The sequence below is a fragment of the Telopea speciosissima genome, chromosome 1 (genome assembly GCF_018873765.1).
Source record: "Telopea speciosissima isolate NSW1024214 ecotype Mountain lineage chromosome 1, Tspe_v1, whole genome shotgun sequence".
Classification (NCBI taxonomy): Eukaryota; Viridiplantae; Streptophyta; class Magnoliopsida; order Proteales; family Proteaceae; genus Telopea; species Telopea speciosissima.
This window is the reverse complement of record NC_057916.1, coordinates 29,240,583-29,259,438: the sequence shown is the minus strand read 5'-3', so window position 1 is coordinate 29,259,438 and position 18,856 is coordinate 29,240,583. Positions and strand designations below refer to the sequence as shown.

Genomic DNA, 18,856 nt, shown 5'->3' with positions numbered 1-18,856 from the left:
TTTGTCCAATAATGACAATTCTTCTTGGCTATGAAGTTGATGTTGTTTTCCTCTTTGGTAATATAAATAAAAAGTAGAGAAGCAGTTTTCTGTCATAAGAGTGTGGCCTATGCCAGCACTCCCATGTGTCTATCTCTCTCCTCCTCAAAACAAGGGGGTAAATGTGTCTTTTCATATGGGGAGGAGAGAGATAGACTCATGGGAGTGTTGGCATAGACCACACTTCATGACAGAGTTATTTTTTCCCCAAAAAAAATAACAATCACCAAAGTAAGGCACCAAGTTCTATATCAGTGAGTATAAAAGACATTTTAATGGGGGTTGGCTTAGCAGAGTTGTTGCTAGGAGAGATGAACTCCTTGTTATCTGATTCAACATGAACATTGTCTACGCAATTTGGGATAGTGTGTAAAAGATTTGATTGAATTGCTAGACCTTCTCCAAGAAGGGGTGAGTGGAAAGTTGATGGTTCTAAAATGACAAACTGACAAGTCTCCTGTTGATCCCACACAATGTAGCCAAGGACTCCATTATCCTTGTCTGGGACTCAAGCAACATCACAATTAACCTTTAAAATATCTGGAGGAAGTGGCTTCCATTTGGCCTCAATCTGGGCTAAGTTACCCAGAGCCATGGACAAAGTTGAAGAAGCTAAGGAGATGTGACAGAGGTCTACATAAATTCCAAATGGGATTTTTGAACATAAAAATGAACATAGGCCAACAGTTTCATGATCTCTACTCTTGTTGCCGGTCAAAATTGAGTTCCATACTTTAATCCACAAGTGAAACTTTGGATCCTCCACTTGGGGCACAATGCAAGATAAAGGACTCCCAAACCATACAGTTTTCGTAAAGGAGCAGCCAAGAAAGATATGGCCTACTAATTTAACTTTTGAACCGCGTTGTTGGCATAAGAGATCGACTAAGGCATGTCGTTGCCAAAGGGCCCCACGATGCCAGACCTTGCGCATAACCTCGCCACATGAAGTTTTTGATTTTTGAAAGCGTATGACAATGCCAGATGTGTTTCCAAGCAAAATCTAGAATATGAGTCCATTGAGATTTTGCTACCTTTGATTAGGTGAAGAGCTTCGGCCTAATGGATTATTGAACTCAGTCCCTGAGAGTAGAGGATAAAGATGGTAGGGGAAAACAGATCTCCTTGGCAAATACCACGCGAAGAAGAAATGGAACCATTGATTGGCCCAATATAAATAATTTATAATTCACCCATTTGATGCATGCCATAACAAGGGACACCCATCTAGGACTGTCTTTCATAATTTTCTGATAAGCTACTGATGAAGCTAAAACTATTCAATAAGCAATCTCATGGAGGTGTCCAGTAAACTATCCTCTCCATCTAAATACCATTTATATCCTTCATTACACACTAGAGGTTTTCTGTATTAAAGTTACAAGCAGTAAGATGAACAAAAACACTTCTGCAACTTAAGACTTAAGAGTGAAGTCCCGTATTTTTGGCTACTTCCATTCCAGAGATGCCCAAAAAACGGTGGAAAGCAAGGAAAATACTCAGTATTTTGGTGGTGGTTTCTGAGTTGGCAGCAACCCGAAACGCTTCTTCAGAAGAACTCTTTGCCTTGAAAACTTGTCATCAGGTGAGAAGCGAGCTGCAATTGATAAAATAGAGAAGTAAATGGTAGAGGGCAAATGAAACTGTTCATATTTGCCATAATCACTTTACATAAATTAGAAATAGTTTATACAAATCCACTCATTTACTGGTAATCATATAATCATACAAACTTTAAAAAATAATAATAATAAAACTTCAAAGTTGATAACCTTGTTGTAGAACATTGTGGGGAAATTAAATGCCACCTTTTGAGTTTTAATAAAAGAAATAGAAAAACACACAGGTGATTTGGATAATCAACAATTGTCATGGTAGTATATCATTATTTGTTTTAAAGTGGATTTGACCAATTAGTCATTGAATGACATTCTATCATGCATCCAGATATTGCCATGGTGCATATTAGCATAACCTATTCCCATTTCTCAATGTAACAGACTGAGAAAAAGGAAAAAGAACAGGAGAAGAATAGGAACTAATCAAGGATAAGGGTCTTTCTTTTTCTTTTCTTTCTCTCTCTTCTTTGGGCAACCCCCCCCCCTCTTTCAAAAAAAAAAAAACTGAACATCTTGTTGTGGTTGCTAGGAACATGGTCAACCGGTTGATTTTCTTGGTTACAAAGGTATCTCAATGCAGACCTTCCTACTTCCCTACTCCCTCCCCCCCCCCCCCCAAAAAAAAAAAAAAAAAAAAGAAAAAGATGAATAGCATCTGACAGCTTTGTTAGTGTTTCAGTGTCTTTTTCCGTCACCTTTCACCTAAGCATTATTGTTTTCCTCTTCCCCGCCCCTTGGGATGGGGGTTGAGAGAGAGAGAGAGAGAGAGAGAGATGCAAAGGAAGACCATTCAATTGTGAAGAAAATAAAAGGTCAATGCCAATGTTTTCATCCAACCCACCAAAGAAGCCTTCACTTTCAGGCTTCAGTGATATCATCAAACTAAGGGGCAGCCCAACCAAATTTCTCCACACACACACCACCCTCCAATTTCTTAAGAATTTGTTAGTGTGTTTAAAATTTGGTATACGGGAGACCAATGTAATAAAAGTGGAGTGGGCATTGTAGTGGATTCAGACCTTAAGAATGTCGTGGTGGATGTTAAAAGAATTGGAGATAGGATTATAGCCATCAAATTGGTGTTGGAGAAAGAGGTCATCAATGTAATCAGCATTTACGCTCCTCAAGTAGGATTGGATGAAAGTAGTAAGATTCAATTATGGGAACACATGGATGGACTAATGCAAGGTATTAGTCAATGGGATAAGTTATTAATTTTGGGGGGGTCTGAATGGTCATGTTAGGAGAGATCGTAGAGGCTATGAAGCCGTTCATGGAGGCTATGGAGTTAAAGAGAGGAATGAGGAGAAGACCTCTGTTTTAAACTTTGCGGTAGCCTATGATTTATCCATTATGAACACCTTTTTCAAAAAGAGACAGGAGCATTTGATCACTTATAAAAGTGGTCAACATTCTAGCCAAATAAATTTCTTCCTAACAAGAAAGTCTGATAAGTTGTTTTTAAAGTCTGTAAGGTTGTTCCTCATGAGAGTTTAACCACCCAACATAGATTGGTGGTCTTGGACATGTGCCTCATATTGCAATGTTGTAAGAAATGAGATCCTATCTGCCTTAAGATAAAGTGGTGGAGATTCAAAGGGAGATTCCTTGAGAAATTTTTTTGATAAAATGGTCTAACAAGGTAGGTGACACCTTGAAGGAGACACTAATTCGATGTGGAATGAGATGACGGGTTGTATTAAGAAGGTTGCAAAGGTGGTACTAAGGGAATCGAAAGGAAAGCGTCTTACCCCTAGGGAGTCTTGGTGGTGGGATGATGAGGTCCAAGCAGCCATTAAGACTAAGAAAGCTAATTTTAAAACATAGCAAATGACTACGAAGATAGATGATCTAAAAAGTTATAAAACCGCCAAAAATAAAGGGAAGAAGATTGTGGGGAATGCTAGGGCAAGGAAATATGATGATCTTTATAACAATCTAAACACTGAGGAAGGGGGAAAAGCTATCTATAGGATAGCTAAAGCAAGAGAAAGGGTGAGTAGAGACGTTGACCATGTTAGATGTATAAAAGATGAAGATGGTAAAGTTTTCATAAGATATGAAGACATTAGAAAGTGATAGAATGAGTATTTCTGCCGTCTCCTAAATGAAGATGTTTCGAGTTATAATGCCCTCTACAAGCTATATTACTCATCTTGACACCACTTACCGTAGATATGTACGCAAATTTGGTGTGTCTAAAGTCAAAGATGAAAGTAGGGAAGACACCAGGCCCAGACAGAGCTCCAACCGAAGTGTGGAAGATCCTGGGATTATGTGGCTTAGCCTGGCTAACCAAGTTGTTTAACAACATTTTGAGTATAAAGAAAATGTAGGATGAATGGAAGGAGAAGCATTGTGGTACCAATTTATAAAAATAAAGGTGACATTTAGAGCTACAATAACTATAGAGGCATAAAATTAATGAGTGAGCCACACAACGAAGTTATGGGAGACGGTTATCGAAACACACTTGAGAAAGGAAATGACTATTTCAGAGAACCAATTTGGCTTTATGCCAGATAGATCCACGATGGAAGCTATTTTCTTACTTAGGAGACTCATGGAAAGGCATAGAGAGGGTAAGAAGGATCTTCATATGGTCTTTATTGACCTCGAAAAAGCCTACGATAGAGTCCCTAGAGAACTTATCTGGCACCTCCACAAAGTGTGCCATGTAAATACCTGGCCATCATTAACGATATGTATGATAGCGTGGTGACTAGCGTAAGATTTGCGGGGGTTCAAGGTGGTGAGTTCCCAATTATGCTTAGGCTTCATCAAGGATCAACCTTAAGCCCTTACTTATTTGCGCTTATCATGGATGATTTAACTCAAGACGTACACGATGAGATTCCTTGGTGTATGCTTTTAGATGACGATATTGTGTTAGTAGATGAGACAAAAACAGGGATTAACACCAAGTTGGAGTTGTGGAGATCTACCTTGGAATCAAAATGTCTTAGGATAAATAGAACAAAGACAGAGTACATGGTGTACAACTTTAGCCACACTACAACGGTTGGCAAGGTGGTCAATATTGATAATAAAGAGATACCTCAAAGTGATTTTTCAAATATCTGGGCTCTATCGTAAATAAAGAAGGCAATATAAAGGATGGTGTCTCCCAGAGAATTAAAATAGGATGGTTGAAGTGGAGAGGGGCAAGCGGTGTTCTGTATGATCGGCGTATTCCTTTAAAGCTCAAAGGAAAATTTTATAGGACTGCCATTAAACCAGATATAATGTATGGTGTGGAATGTTGGACTATGAAGAAGCGACACGTAGATAAAATAAGTGTGGTGCAGATGAGGATGTTGAGATGGATGGGTGGCAAGACTAGGAAGGACAAAGTTAGGAATTACCATATTAGAGCTGAGTTGGGAATAGCCCCTATTCATGAGAAGCTACAAGGGAGTCGTTTGAGGTGGCATGGTCATGTTGAAAGGAGGCTTCGGGATGCACCAGTGCAGAGAAGTGATTTGATTCAGATTGAAGAACCTAAAAGAGCTAGGGGCAGGCCTAAAATGACCCTAGGAGAAGTAATGAAGAAAGACATGCATAGTTTGGACCTTCTCTCAAGCATGGCCTCGAATAGAGTTGTCTGGAGGACAACGATCCATGTTGTCGACCCCATTTAGGTGGGTTGTTCCTGATTTTCTACTGGGGTTGTTTTTATTTATTTTTTTTTCAGCCTTTGCAATGATCCATGTAGCTGACCCTGTTTAGTTGGGATAAGGCTGAGTTGTTGTTAGTGTGAATCCAACCCTTCTTATTATCTTTCTGCTGCAAATCTGCAATACATCTCATACAAGTAGGTCAAGCAACTTTGTACAAGTAAAATATCAATGATGGAAAGCTTCAATGTTCCAAATTAGAAAAGGTAGCCCAACCAAACTTAAGAAGATGTCAGATACACTAGCAGTTCCAATTGTCTAACAAGTAAGGGGGGTCTGGGTTAATAAAAGGAAACAAAAAACGGTATTCTATAAGTGGCAAAAGTTTTTCAGGACTGCCATTTGATAGGGGCTTAGCAGGATGTGAGGCTCATTCCCTTATATGGAAGGTTAGTGCAACCAATTAATTTTGGCATAGCGAGCAAGGTGTAAAGTATTGGTATTGGGTATCATATCGAATGATTTATTTCAAGAGACATATCATATCGTGTCGGAGAGATGCAAAATACGATAAAAATACATATAGAAACTGTCAAAAAGCATATGGAAATGCTTAAGATATAAGCAAAAGACAATTTTGAAACATAGAACACCATAAATAATTAATGTGTAAAATATATCATGTATAAAAATGAGAACAAAGTACGACGAGACAAGTGCATTCAATTGATTATATATAAAGGATGAGGATTCTTACATGTATTAATACAAATTTTTTTAAGGTACCGTATCGTATTGGTACCTTAAAGATACCAATACGATACATAGTGGTTAGTATTGGTGGATACGGAAGGATACTTAAACCTTGCTAGCAAGGCTGTTGAACAGACCTTAATTTTTGCCCTGCCAATCCACCATGCCTTTGATTGATCAATTGATCTATCTAAACACATGGGTGGGCTTGAGTCTCCGACTCTCCTCTTCTAATTGTTTCTATTTATTTTTGCCAGGGAGAGGAGTTAAAGCAATGTATTTGAACATATGGGCTGGCTTGAGTCTCCTACTCTCCTCTTTTAATTTAATTTTTTTCGGGGGAGGGGGGGGGAGGGGGATCAATGCTAGAATGATCTGTATAAGGTTTGCAGTGATAGTGTTCTGGATCAGAAAATCCAAGCAAAAGACCAATTGATACAGGAAGAGAATGTGAAATAAACACTGGATCAGCAAATCCAATGCACATAATAGTATAATACAGATTGTTCACATCAGATATTGATATGGATTGGATGATGAGGACTGAGGTTTAGAATGTATATTTTAACATCTTTTGATATTCATGAAATCATGCTATATGAACAGAATGAAACTAAAAGCCACCATAAATTAAAGATTTAACCTGGATGAGCAGATTGTGTTGCCAACCCAACTGGTGATTCTTTCTGTGGTGCAGGAAAAAATAATTGAAGGTGACTACCATGCAAAAATGAACAAGTAGGAGACATAATTTACAGGTAGCAACAATATTGAAATAAACAACCCAAAAACAAAATGCCAGTATATATAATGTAATAGTAACACACTCTTAAGAAAAGTAATTAGTTTGATTAAGATATAAGAAAGCAATTTAACCACACTCCCCATAAAAGAAAAGCATCCAAGGCATCCAAGATGCATTGGTTGGTGATGAGGAAGTACAGGAAATAGAAACTAAGAGTGGAAACCATCAATGTGATTCTGTGGCCGACCATGGAACACAGTCCTCCACAACTTGATTTTCATGAGGATTTATTTAGAGAAACATTGGCATGCTATCTCAAGAAAAAAAAGTGTCTTAAACACCATTCCATGTAAAAAGAGCAAGAACAAGAAACGTCAACTTATCTCAACTCTGATAGAAGCTCCCAGCCTCCCATAGACCATAGAAGCCATTGCTTGGAGCAATGTTAAAAAAAGTTTGAGCAACCAGGGCAAATGCCAGGATTCGAGTCTTGAGAGCGGCCACTTTGTGCAAAAAAATGTCAAGGTTTAGAACCGTCTCCAAACTCACCCCTCTCAGGACCCCATATAGGCAGGACCAGCACTGGATAATGGCCCTTTTTTTTAATAGAAGCTCCTACAGGTAACATGGGCTAGCTGACAGTAAAGAAGCATATCCTCCCTCGTCAAATGACTTTGTCTGATTTATCTTGAAGAAGTCATGTGCCGGTCAAACTATATTTGGTGTGCACGAATACTGTCAAAATCGCTCTGAATAAAAAAAATATTTTTTTACACATCAAAACAAATGAATATTTTATCACTCTTTTGGTTTTTAGCAATGTTTTACCATATTAAGATTTATGGGATTTTTAGATTTGAGAAAAAATCCAGCATTAGAAAGTTGAAATTTTCACCTACCACCGAAAATCCAGTTTTTTTTCTTGAACTGGGGGGTTGACTTTTATCCTTTTGGAATTTGATTTTGTAAGTATTTTTATTGGATTCAAATAGGGGGTATTAGCTTATTTATGAATAACATCTTAAGTAAATCACTTACTTAAATGATATTTGACATAAATAAGGGCCAAACGTGGTTCAATACCACTGAGGCAACAATCGCCTAGACCCCAAAAAAATCCGCCGCCTTGACAATTATGGTGCAAAGCACAAATCCCCAGTGAGGTGCTAGGTCGACCGGTGAGAGGCTGGTCTAGGCTTGGGTGAGATACTCAAGTCATAGCTTCCCTTATACCTAGCCCCTTTCTTCTTTTATTCTGTTTTCTGCAATATCAAGTTTCAGAACTTTACCTCAGTGTTATCTTCTGTTCGATGGTTGTTTAAAGCCTCCGTTGCTGCTCTATACCATAACACATTGGTTGAGAATATCCACCGCTATTTGGTGAATATTTGTGGAGTTATACTCACAGTTTAGAGGGAGATATCAGGCCATCAGCACCTAACTGTAGGCAACTCTTGAATCTGCCCCTGCGACATCCTCTCTGTTGCTGTTTTGTGAAAGCTTGATTGGTGGAATCCAACCAATGGATTGATCTGGTATTTAGATATTGTGTTTTGCATAATCAAAAGGGGGGTTCGACCAACATGGTGTGCTGTTCTGATCTATAGATTTGCAGTTATGGCCTAGTTACTGATTCTGGAGTTTCTGTTTTGATTCATCTATCAATATCATCATATCCAGTCATTAAATCACTACTAAATTTTGAGGGTTAGGAGCTCTAGTAGTTACCTGGATTCGAGTGGAGTTTGGGTCTGATTTTAGCCCTATATTTGGAGATATTGAATTTCTTGTCACTGCTGGTTTTAGCCCTATAAATTCTGCCTGTAGGGTTGGAATCTGAAACCTTCTTAAAAAGGATGAATTGATTCCATCACGCACTCCATCAAAGTGAAAGTGAAGACCCTCTTTCTAGATTTATCCTCGTTAATTAATGATTGTATGCTAGTATATCTTAGGGCTCCCAAAGGATGAGCCTTCAAAGCAGATTGTCTGCTCATGCTATTATTCTCATGGGCAGGGCAGCTAAGGGCATCAGCTTTGCAGTGACAAAAAATGTACAAATGGGTATATTTTCAGCCTAAAACTAATGCAAAATATATGAAGTGTTTACTTGGACAACCTCTAGATATGAAGTGTTTACTTTGGACAAACTCTGTTCCTCCCTCCTCCCCCCCCCCCCCCGGCGCAAGGGCAAAAATAAGCAAGAGGGAAAAAAAATAAAATCAATCACGTAAGTCACTTGCTTTACTATATTATAATATTAATAATAATAATAATAATAATAATATTCTTGTTTTGTTGCCGACTTGAGTCCAGGTCCATAATTAAAAAATAGGCAGAATGTAAGTTTTTGACAGCTCCCAGTTAGGCATCAATGAAAGTTACACCATATGTTTGCTTCTGGTTTTGATGTCCTTGTGATTAACTAGGTCTGTGGTGTAAGAGAGTTGGTAATACCGTTCCAATAGTCTAATCAATACAAGCCAAAAGAAAAACTTCAAATTCTTTAAACAAACTCAACCCCTCCCCCCAACCCCCCATAAAAAAGGAAAAAACATGAGGCATTTTGGAGTTTGACCACTTCTGATTGAGTAATCTGTGATGATAGATCCCCCCCCCCCCTCCCCCCAGTATGTCCGTTGGCAAGGTTACTATGTTGGATCTGCTTGCTCTGGATCATAAGAAAAAAACCTGCTGGCAGTTCTAGGTTTCTTTGATTCAGCCGTACTGAGACAACTTAATTATTCTTCTCTACACTCCCCGTGCCATCCCATCTTTGTCCGTAGAATCTTTTGACTCCTAAACCAGCTCTTATTACATAGTTTTTCGGTAGGTTACACAACCAAAACTGAACAATAACCTACTTAGACAAGAGAAACCCTTATGGATGGAGTGTCCTAGAACAATTGAAAACAGAGTTTGCATTGACCTCAAGCATTAGTCTTCATAAATATGACAGGTTAGATCAAAACGCAAATTTTTTAAGCAACCCATGACGATTCACGTCAGTAATCTAACAAGAGCAACCAGAATGAAGTGAAACGTTTAGAATCGAAAGCTAGTAAAGTAGAGGAAGCTCACAAGCTTACAGTTCTAGTTTTTCAACAGAATTTGTTTCGATGATTCAATCAAAGCTACTTGATTATCTACAAGCACAGGATTCAGACAGTAAAAATACCTTCGTGGTGTAAACTTTATCACCATTATCATTAATGTAAAACTGAAGATACATGGCTGCCGATCTTCAACCTGTAGACATTCAAAAGAAACCAGTTAATGAAGAAACCAAATGGTGAAATCTAGAAAAGGGAAGGACGAACAATGAAACCTTCAAAGATTACGAGAGCCCAGAGGAGTGAAACAGCAAATACAATCTAAAGACTAAATGATAAACCTTAGTTTAAGATTGAATGGTAATATATGCGGCACAAATGTTTGTGTTTTGCCGGCAAAACCAACAATTTTCGTATTCTTCAAGGTCCGAAATACCCCTCGCCAATCCATCAAGAGAATTTGATGGGGTGGATGAAGAGATTCTCTCTGTACCCTAGGTGTAAAGATAATCCATTTTTTTTTCCCTTTTTTGGTAAAAAGGTGTAAACATAATTCGAATAAAGTATAACAATATACGTATTGGCATCCAATTAGCTTTTGAAATGATTCAAATAATTTCTAAAAATTAATTTTTTGAATACGGATTCAAATACCATATATCAATGAAACGGCACGGACCATGAGGAAAATAATAAATTTAAAAAACCAATGATTTTTAGGAAAATCAAGGGCAAACTTGTCTCATATGGGCTATTCTGTATCGATATCGTATCAGTTTTGAGGGCGATCAACATCCAATCCGATACCATGCACTAAAACCATGGGCACATTCTAGTGTGTCTATCCCTCTCCCTTATTTATAATATCTATCTTTCATTTGGGTACATTTAGGGCAACAACAGTGTCGGGTTGGGTTGGGCCGAGCCTTTTAAAACCCCAGCCCAACCCTAAGTCCCCTTAGTTGGACCCAGGCCTGATCAAACCCTGACTTAGGGCTAAAAAAATCCAACCTTGACTTGGCCTCGGGATCCGGCAGGGCTAACCCTGATTGGCCCTGATCATGGGGAAGGGGGGAAGGCAGATGCATGAGCTGGCCAAGCTAGGAAAGGGAGATGAATAGGTTGGCCAAGCTAGGAAAGGGAGATGCATGGGCTGGTCAAATTGGGAAGAAGAAGAACAAGAAGAAGAAGTTGAACAAAAAAAAAAAAAGAAAGAACAAGAAAAAGAACAAAAGGTTGGGTTGGGCCGACCATCAACCCAAGACCTCAACCCAGACCTTGTTTGGGCTCTGGCCATCAGGGCCAAACTTGCGCCCCTAGATGATACATTTTTTAAAATAAAGATTTTTTCTGAATAAAAATTGGGGGAAAGTTTTCATACACGACCATGCAAGCATGCACAATCGTGTCCCCTTTCACAAAGAATTGGAAAAGTCATAAACCCCCACCCTCTTACATCCGTGTATGAAAACTGCTTCCCAAATTGTTAAGATAAAGATTGGATGATTAATTTTGTAAGATGCGGAAGCTCGAGGTCGAGGAAGCGTTGGGGTTTTGGACTTTGGATCCCGGACGAGAGGATTATAGTAAAAAGCGAAGGGCAATACCGTAAAATAACAGGCCTTTCACCATCGAAGATTTGACCTTCCAAACACACTCCCAACTGGCCGCCTTCGATCCCACGTCTCTGCAACTCAAAATATTAATGCCTTTTCACCGAAACAAACAATTGAAGCTCCCATAAAAAATCATGTGAGCTTCCAAATTCCTATCATCTTCAAATCCCAGATCTTTATGTCTTCATTGTGAAGGAATACAACGTTTTGATCACACTGGAATTGATAATTCCTTCAATTACATTTGGGATTTCACAAATTTTCAGCCAATATTTTCAATCTGAGCAAGTTCGTCGGACATTACACTTAGAGGTATTTTAGAACCATGTCATTTGAGGAAGAGGAGGCTTTTGAGCATACGCTTTTGGTTGTTCGTGAAGTATCTGTGTTCAAAATCCCACCTCGGAGCACAAGCGGTGGCTATAAATGTGGGGAGTGGCTACAATCTGATAAGATCTGGTCGGGGCGTCTGCGTGTGGTTTCGTGTAAAGAACGTTGTGAGATCCGGCTTGAGGATCCCAACTCAGGTGATCTCTTTGCCGCCTGCTTTGTCCTCCCTGGGCAGAGGGAGAACTCCGTTGAAACCGTCCTCGATTCGTCCCGTTACTTTGTGCTCAAGATAGAGGATGGGAGGGGCAAGCACGCCTTTATTGGGTTGGGATTTAATGAGAGGAATGAGGCATTTGATTTCAACGTTGCGCTCTCAGATCATGAGAAGTATGTAAAGAGGGAGCATGAGAAGGAGTCGGGAGAAGCGAGCAATGACAATCATATCGATATTCATCCTGCAGTCAATCACAGATTGAAGGTATATATGATTAGCAGAGCATTTTTCATTTTTTAGCTCGAATTTTCTGTTATACGTTAAAAGTACATATTAAAATGGTAAAAAACCAAACCAATCAGGAAATAAGTATGGGTGCGTACCCAAAGAAGGAGGGGGGGGGGTAAGTATGAATAAAGGAGCTGAAGAGGTTGTGAGCAACTGAGAATTAACAAATTTGAAGTAAAAGTACTGGTACTGCCTGGTGCATGTGTTGTTATTATAAAATTATTTTTTTGGCTCTATCTTTTCTTTCGTTGGTTCTTTTATTCAGGAACTCTTTAACTATTAATCCAAATTTTGTTCTTCTCTACTTTCATATTAAGACTGAGTACTGTCTGCTGGGTAAAATTAGCATTTGAATGTAGAGGAGTCCAGTTTATGGAATATTTTGTTCTTGCATGTGAGAGTGATCAATTTTTTAAATGTTTTCTTGGATCATTAATTACTAAATCTTTAGTCCATTGGGTATGTTAGTTACAACCCGGATGATGTGAGATCTAGATTATAATGCAATAGCACTTGATTGGTACTGGATACTTGGCTGTAAATATACTATCATGAACCACCCAAAAGAAATCACTTTGATGGATTATTGGATGGTAATCGATCTTCCATCTTTCCGATGTCCTTTGATTTGTATTCTGATGTTGGAACTAGCCTGCCGCTTGGTTATTGCTGTCATGAGTTGTTATTAACAGCATGCATTTTATTTTTTATTTTTTTTTGGATTTAGACCTATCTTTTGGGAACATATTTAATCTATGTTGTATCAAGCTGTGATTTTGAATAATTTCATCATGTCTCGTTAGTTGTCTAGGTGTTTGAACCATATTTTTTTTTCATTGGACAGCATTTGCTATTTAAGTGTTTGATTTTGAGATTGTTACATATACATGAGGTAAATACATACATGCATGCATACATACATACAACTTGAAACCCAGAGGACAGTGTGCTGCTGTATATCAGCGTCAGCAGCTTCGGTCAAAAGGGTAATTGCTAGCCAGTAGGTATTTACATGAATGGGTACCGTAAATACACTTGAAACCCAGAGGGCAGGGCAGGGTGCTGCTGGAAGCTCAGCATCAGCCGCTTGGGTCATAGTCATGAGGTGTTTACATGACATATCTATACCAGAGAATTTTTCGGTTGATCTGGAACTTGGCTGATTATAAAAGGTTTAATTAAAGCAAATTCTAAAAAAATGCGCAAACTTTCTATGAAGAAAATTTTCTACAGATATCTAGAGGATTATCCTTTAAGTTCATCCAAAACCTGTAATTACAAAAATTCCCTGATCTAGTACCCCTTCCCAATGACAGATTTGCCTGTCCAAAATCACCAAAATGTGATAACTTTTTTTTTTTTTTTCCAAATACAAATCCTATGATAATCATCTCTCACCACATTACAATGCTTCCCTTTCAAATGCTTATCTAATGTCCATGAAGAAAGGTGAAGCCATATAAATCCTTCACAGAGTTGCTCCGTCAATATAAACACAGATTGACTGAAGTCATTTTTTACATGAAGGGATAACCTGTTAAAGTTTCAAGTTTGATCACTGACATGGTAATGATATTGTATAGAATTAATGTCGGGCTTTGTTGAAGTGCTGACATGCTCTCTGCTGGAGGTCCTGAGTGCAAATTTCTGCCAAGACATGTTTGTAAAGTAAATTTCCATGTAATAAACTCTGTACCTTTGTGTATGACTCCATTCCATTTTCACGAGTTTGCTATCATCTGCATTTTCAAGATTTTCTGGAAAAATATTAATATTTGGAAGGTTATGAATTTGAGTTACTGGAAGGAGGGTGGGAGAGAAGTTTTTTCATAAGTGTTATTACCCCTAGAAATAGAAAGGCTTTGTCTGCTTGACACACCTTGTAAATTGTGCTGTTCTGATTGATAAATTGTTTCTATTTTTTGTATTGCATTGACTTTTTGAGTGTTTGGATTTTTAGAAAGGTGAGACCATCCGGATAAATGTAAAGAACAAACCAACTGGCGGAGCTGGAATGCTTTCATCTGCTTGGTTGTCTGGTGGTGTTTCAGGGACTGGGAATCCTAAAACTCTGGTTCTTTCTCCACCACCTAGTGGGGCTGGAAAAATCCGAACCCCTCTTCCACCACCACCCAATGATCCTGCTGTTGCTCGGATGGCTGCTGGCCATCATGGTGTTGGACTCAAGGGTTCCAAAGAAAACGTGAGGCGTGCAAATGATCCTTTGTCAGATTTCTCTCAACTTGAGGTATGCTTCTACCCACCCATTCCATTTGTTGTTTGAGTGGTATGATTTCCATGTGCTGACACTGTAGAGGCAACTTTATATAAGCCATTCAACAAACAATAAGTCTTAGAAGCATGATTTTAAACCCACTATCTAGCTGTCCCCTTGTATTTGACCTTTGATCTTGTGAGAATGCCCTCCTTCTTTTTTAATGCTGAAGCAAAATTATTCTGTGGAAACAGGAAGATACAGTACTGTTTTGTTGGCAGTGGTAATTATCTTCTTCCCAACTTCTGACTTTCTTTTTTTTTGACACCCCACATGGTTATGAAATGCAGCAGCCTACTTCACCTTTTCTCTGGAAATGATTAAAAGTGCTTTTGGAAGTTGGAACACAGTTATTTGAGTGAGAGGATTGCAATAGCCACCCAAAGTTTCTATTGATGTGCCAAAATCAAAGCCATTGTAATACCCATTGGAAACTTAATTCCTGAGTTGTCTATGGGTTAGAAAAATCTAAGGTGGAGGATAGATTATCTAGTCCATTCATATCTTGGAAAGCATAAGATTTTCCCTCCATGCAGTCCCTTTATGCTGAGGCTGAGGTGAAGTGCTAGTAGGCAGCGGGTTGGGATTGGATCAGCCCACAAATGCTTTCTAGTTGATTGTAGTTCACTAGTCTTTGGGGTTAATCTTGGCGCAACAGTTAAGTTGTGCTATTGCAACCTGTTGGTTGCAGGTTCAAAACTTGGAAACCGCTTCTCCTGTGAAGCAGGGGGAAGGCTGCATACGTTACCCCTCCCAGACCCTGCAGTGGTGGGAGCCTCGTGCACCAGAGACGCTCTTTCTCTTACTTCGTTAGTCTTTCGGAATAACTAGGATGCGCCCAACATATGAACGGTGTAATCAGATTGTATTTGTCACCAAGATTTCTTGATATGCCTGACATTTAAAATGATAAAAAATGCTCTTATCCCATTGATGGTGCTATGAAGGTTAAAGAAGAATCTAGTCAAAGTCATATCAGTCCACTAAGAGTTTCTTGATGTGCCTGACCCAATTTACAGCTTTTGCAATCCTCATTTGACTGTACTATCTTTTTTACATTTATGGTGTAATAAGGAATGATTTCGAAATGGGAAAAGAAGATCCAATTGTCATCATATTAGTTCAAAATGGTTTATTGACATGTTATATGCAAGTAGGGCATTGGCCAATTCTTTTAAATGATAAAAATATCCTTGGCCTATTGATGGTGCAATGAAGCTGAAGAAAAATGAGTGATTTCTGATGGACGGCCAACCTTTCTTACATGGATCCACACCCTATTGACTTGTGCGATATGATCATATATGTTGAGCACATACACTAAGCTGTAAAATCTGGCTAGTTCAACCACTTTTAAACAGTTATATTGGAATTCATATGTCCATTATAATGAATTTTTCTGTCATTGGAACAACAGGGTTTCCGTGATAGAGTTCCCATTCTCTAGACATTTCAATGGGTATGCATGGGAATATGAAGAGTATTCCAATATCCATGATTAAAATGCACAAAGAATGATTGTCAAAATTCACCATCTTTATTTTGTCAAGTTAACCATATGTCTGTGGCTTTTGCGGTACTGGATCGATTTTTATTTTGCAATTTTTCTTTCTCTTGCTTAAGACACCCATTGACTCCATGAAAAGAAGGTTAGGACAAAAATAAATCTTCCACAAGAAATCTGAGCAACACAGGGAGAAACCAACCCCCTGCTAGAAAGGGGAAAAAATATTCTTATTATCTCTAATTCCATATATATATATATATATAGTATATTAACAACTCCCCTCCTACACATTTGTTTTCCACCTAACACCACTGAGGAACCCACACAATGGAAGAATAGTATCTAAGCATAACTTACTCTCTCTCACTTATCTGAATATTGCTTACTCTCTCAAATAGATCTTCTGAACAATTTTAGAATATTAGATATCTAAATTTCTCCTCTTAAACAAAAAATTAATTTATATCTTTATTGGATCTTACCCTAGAAAAACTGGAACTGTTCTGGATACCACCATTCATTCATACACTCAAATGAATCTATACTAATGCCCTAAATTCATGCTTTATTATTGATAACTTTTGACATGATTGTGTTCTAGCTTTACTGATTCTTGTATGCTCTAAATACCCTAAATGAATGGCCTGGAGAAATTCTAGACATTGAAGGGGCCTTTTAGGGACAGTGTAGGTGCACCACTCATCCTGCTGTAGACCTAGATGGTGATAGGGTTTGTTTGTTATATTGGTAGAGGAGGGCACTCCCTCTGTTGTTTTGTGAAGCAATAAATGTTAGAATCCTGGTTGTAGGTGGTGAACATGGAAAATTGGAAACTGATTGGAATGAGGAGCCCTCTGAACATGGTTATAGGGTTTTGTAATGTCTTAGTTTTAACTTTCAGTCATTAGTGAAGGACCTCGTTGCTACATGTCTAGTGCATGGTTATGGGCCTCCCCCTCCCTCACCCATCCCCTTCCCCCCCCCCCCCTCTGGTTGCTGCTTACAAAATTGAAACAATCTGTTACTATTAATCGAACGCTTCTATTTTGAAATATGAACTATTAGCTACTTGAAAACGTTTGCTTCTTGAAGAACATCAAGTGTTTTTGACCATCTGTTCTTCGTACCTGGCTGATGCATGGTTTTCTTGTTGGCTTTTGCCATGCTTTTGTTGGGCTATCAATGTTTTTTTTCAAAAGTGGAATGTTAGACCATCTCATGGATATCAGTTCCTGGCCTGCAGCCAGTTCACTAATTAAAGAGGTGGGTGGCTGCTTATGTCACAGATGCACAATATAAGTACAGAGGTTTGTCTGTCAAAGTTTCTAGTTTTAATGACATGTTAGACTGATGTATATTTGATATATGGTGAAAGGTCTTTTAGGCGGCTCATTAAGGAAGCCTTTCCCTGATGGGCTATCTATTTGTGTCCTGTGGAAGGATTATTTGGCAACTATGACCTCTGGACAGACAGGATCTGATCTGGGTTGAATACGTGTGAGATTTCAATTCCATTGTACCGCCGCACATCATGTATTGGCATTTTTTTGCTTATATTCTCAGCCATCCATTTGCTTACAACCATTTTCAGGAGTGAGACCTTTTTTAAAGGATTTTCAAAACTTTATTTCGTGCTGTGGTCAAGTCCGTTAGGGGTTTGTTCATATGTGAGTTGGCACCTGGGGGTCCTACCGGACCACAAATTTTTGGCCCTACCTACTATGCCATGAGCAGATATTTGGTGCATATGTACAGGGAGGCTTGGCTTAGTGGGCTGCTGTACAGGAAACCATTCCTGTTGACGTATTGGTGTTTTTGTTAGTATGCTGAGCAAAGATTTGTGTATTCCTTTATATCTTGAGAAAAAGAACTTCCATTGTTTTTTTTAATAAAGTTTTGCTTTCTCATTTCTATTTTATTGTGGGGACTTGCAGAGAACTCTTCCTTCAACTACCGGATCAGGATCAACAAAGACAACTGCAGCAGGATGGGCAGCATTTTAAATTTGAGTGGGTTGCTGTTTCTTCTCTTAAAGATTAAAAAGGGAAAAAGAAAAGAAGTAAAAGGAAACAGAGAAAAAGAGTGAGGCATTATAGACATTACCGATATCATTTAAAATATAATGTTCAATAGAATATGTCTTATCATTTTGTCTGCTCTTATTTGTATTTAGAAGCCTTTAACATAATATATTTGATAAATTCTGAGAGTTATCATACATCATATCCCTTTCACATATTTTATTGGGGAAAGAATTTCATTTGATGATTTGAAAATTTTTTTAGGTTGCATTTGCTTCCATTTTAGGTCAATACTGTTGAATGGTAGATGGAATTTGTACATCACACAGAATTATAGACATCTACCTTGAGGAGTATGTATTTCTTCCTAGGTGTCTGGCATTTTCGCAAAACAGTTGTCATTTCATACATGGAAAGATGTTATTTTCCATCCCTCATGTCTATTCAACAGCATGTAAAACACTTCTTCTGGTTCTGTCGCCGTTAGTTTGGCAGATGGCATGCAGAAACATAATGAAGTATTCCTCTTTTTTTTTTTTTTCTCTTGCTTGTTGAATAATGCAGTATAACTTATTGTCGAATCTTGCGTGTAATTCTTCTGTTTGTTACAAGAGAATAACATTTTGAAAGAAAACTAAGGCCCTGTTTTAGTTAGAAGTAAAGTAAAATTAGAACAAAACCAAAATGTTCTGCTAAAATAGCACTGGTGTAACTTAATAATATTCTACATATGATTATTCAGTTTTCTTAACTTCTCAACCAAAATATCATTGATATTT

The 18,856-nt window shown here is 38.3% G+C and overlaps 2 protein-coding genes across 2 annotated transcripts in view; one reads left to right on the top strand and one right to left on the bottom strand.

Moving 5' to 3' along the window:
• The window catches only part of LOC122639940 (H/ACA ribonucleoprotein complex subunit 3-like protein), a 33,477-nt gene extending 23,352 nt beyond the window's left edge, over positions 1-10,125 (bottom strand). The window contains exons 1-4 of the mRNA XM_043832996.1: positions 10,102-10,125; positions 9,952-10,022; positions 6,672-6,714; positions 1,539-1,636 (exon numbers count right to left, since the gene is read on the bottom strand). Coding sequence (XP_043688931.1) covers positions 1,539-1,636; positions 6,672-6,714; positions 9,952-10,005 — 195 coding nt within the window. The 5' untranslated portion in view covers positions 10,006-10,022; positions 10,102-10,125. The remainder of the gene's footprint in view (positions 1-1,538; positions 1,637-6,671; positions 6,715-9,951; positions 10,023-10,101) is intronic.
• A 1,498-nt stretch (positions 10,126-11,623) lies between these two features.
• LOC122639932 (uncharacterized protein At1g03900-like) lies at positions 11,624-18,274 on the top strand. Its single transcript, XM_043832984.1, has 4 exons — positions 11,624-11,726; positions 11,765-12,250; positions 14,235-14,522; positions 17,991-18,274. Exons 2-4 carry the CDS (start codon positions 11,768-11,770, stop codon positions 18,057-18,059), a joined length of 840 nt encoding a protein of 279 aa, XP_043688919.1. The 5' UTR covers positions 11,624-11,726; positions 11,765-11,767; the 3' UTR covers positions 18,060-18,274.
• Positions 18,275-18,856: the final 582 nt, after the last annotated feature.

What these genes read in the sequence shown, in the direction of transcription:
- LOC122639932 (XM_043832984.1), top strand. Translation starts at nt 11,768, where the DNA reads ATGTCATTTGAGGAAGAGGAGGCTTTTGAGCATACGCTTTTGGTTGTT. An exon ending in CAGTCAATCACAGATTGAAG is followed by an intron (nt 12,251 to 14,234) that starts GTATATATGATT and finishes TTGGATTTTTAG; the next exon opens with AAAGGTGAGACCATCCGGAT. An exon ending in CAGATTTCTCTCAACTTGAG is followed by an intron (nt 14,523 to 17,990) that starts GTATGCTTCTAC and finishes GGGGACTTGCAG; the next exon opens with AGAACTCTTCCTTCAACTAC.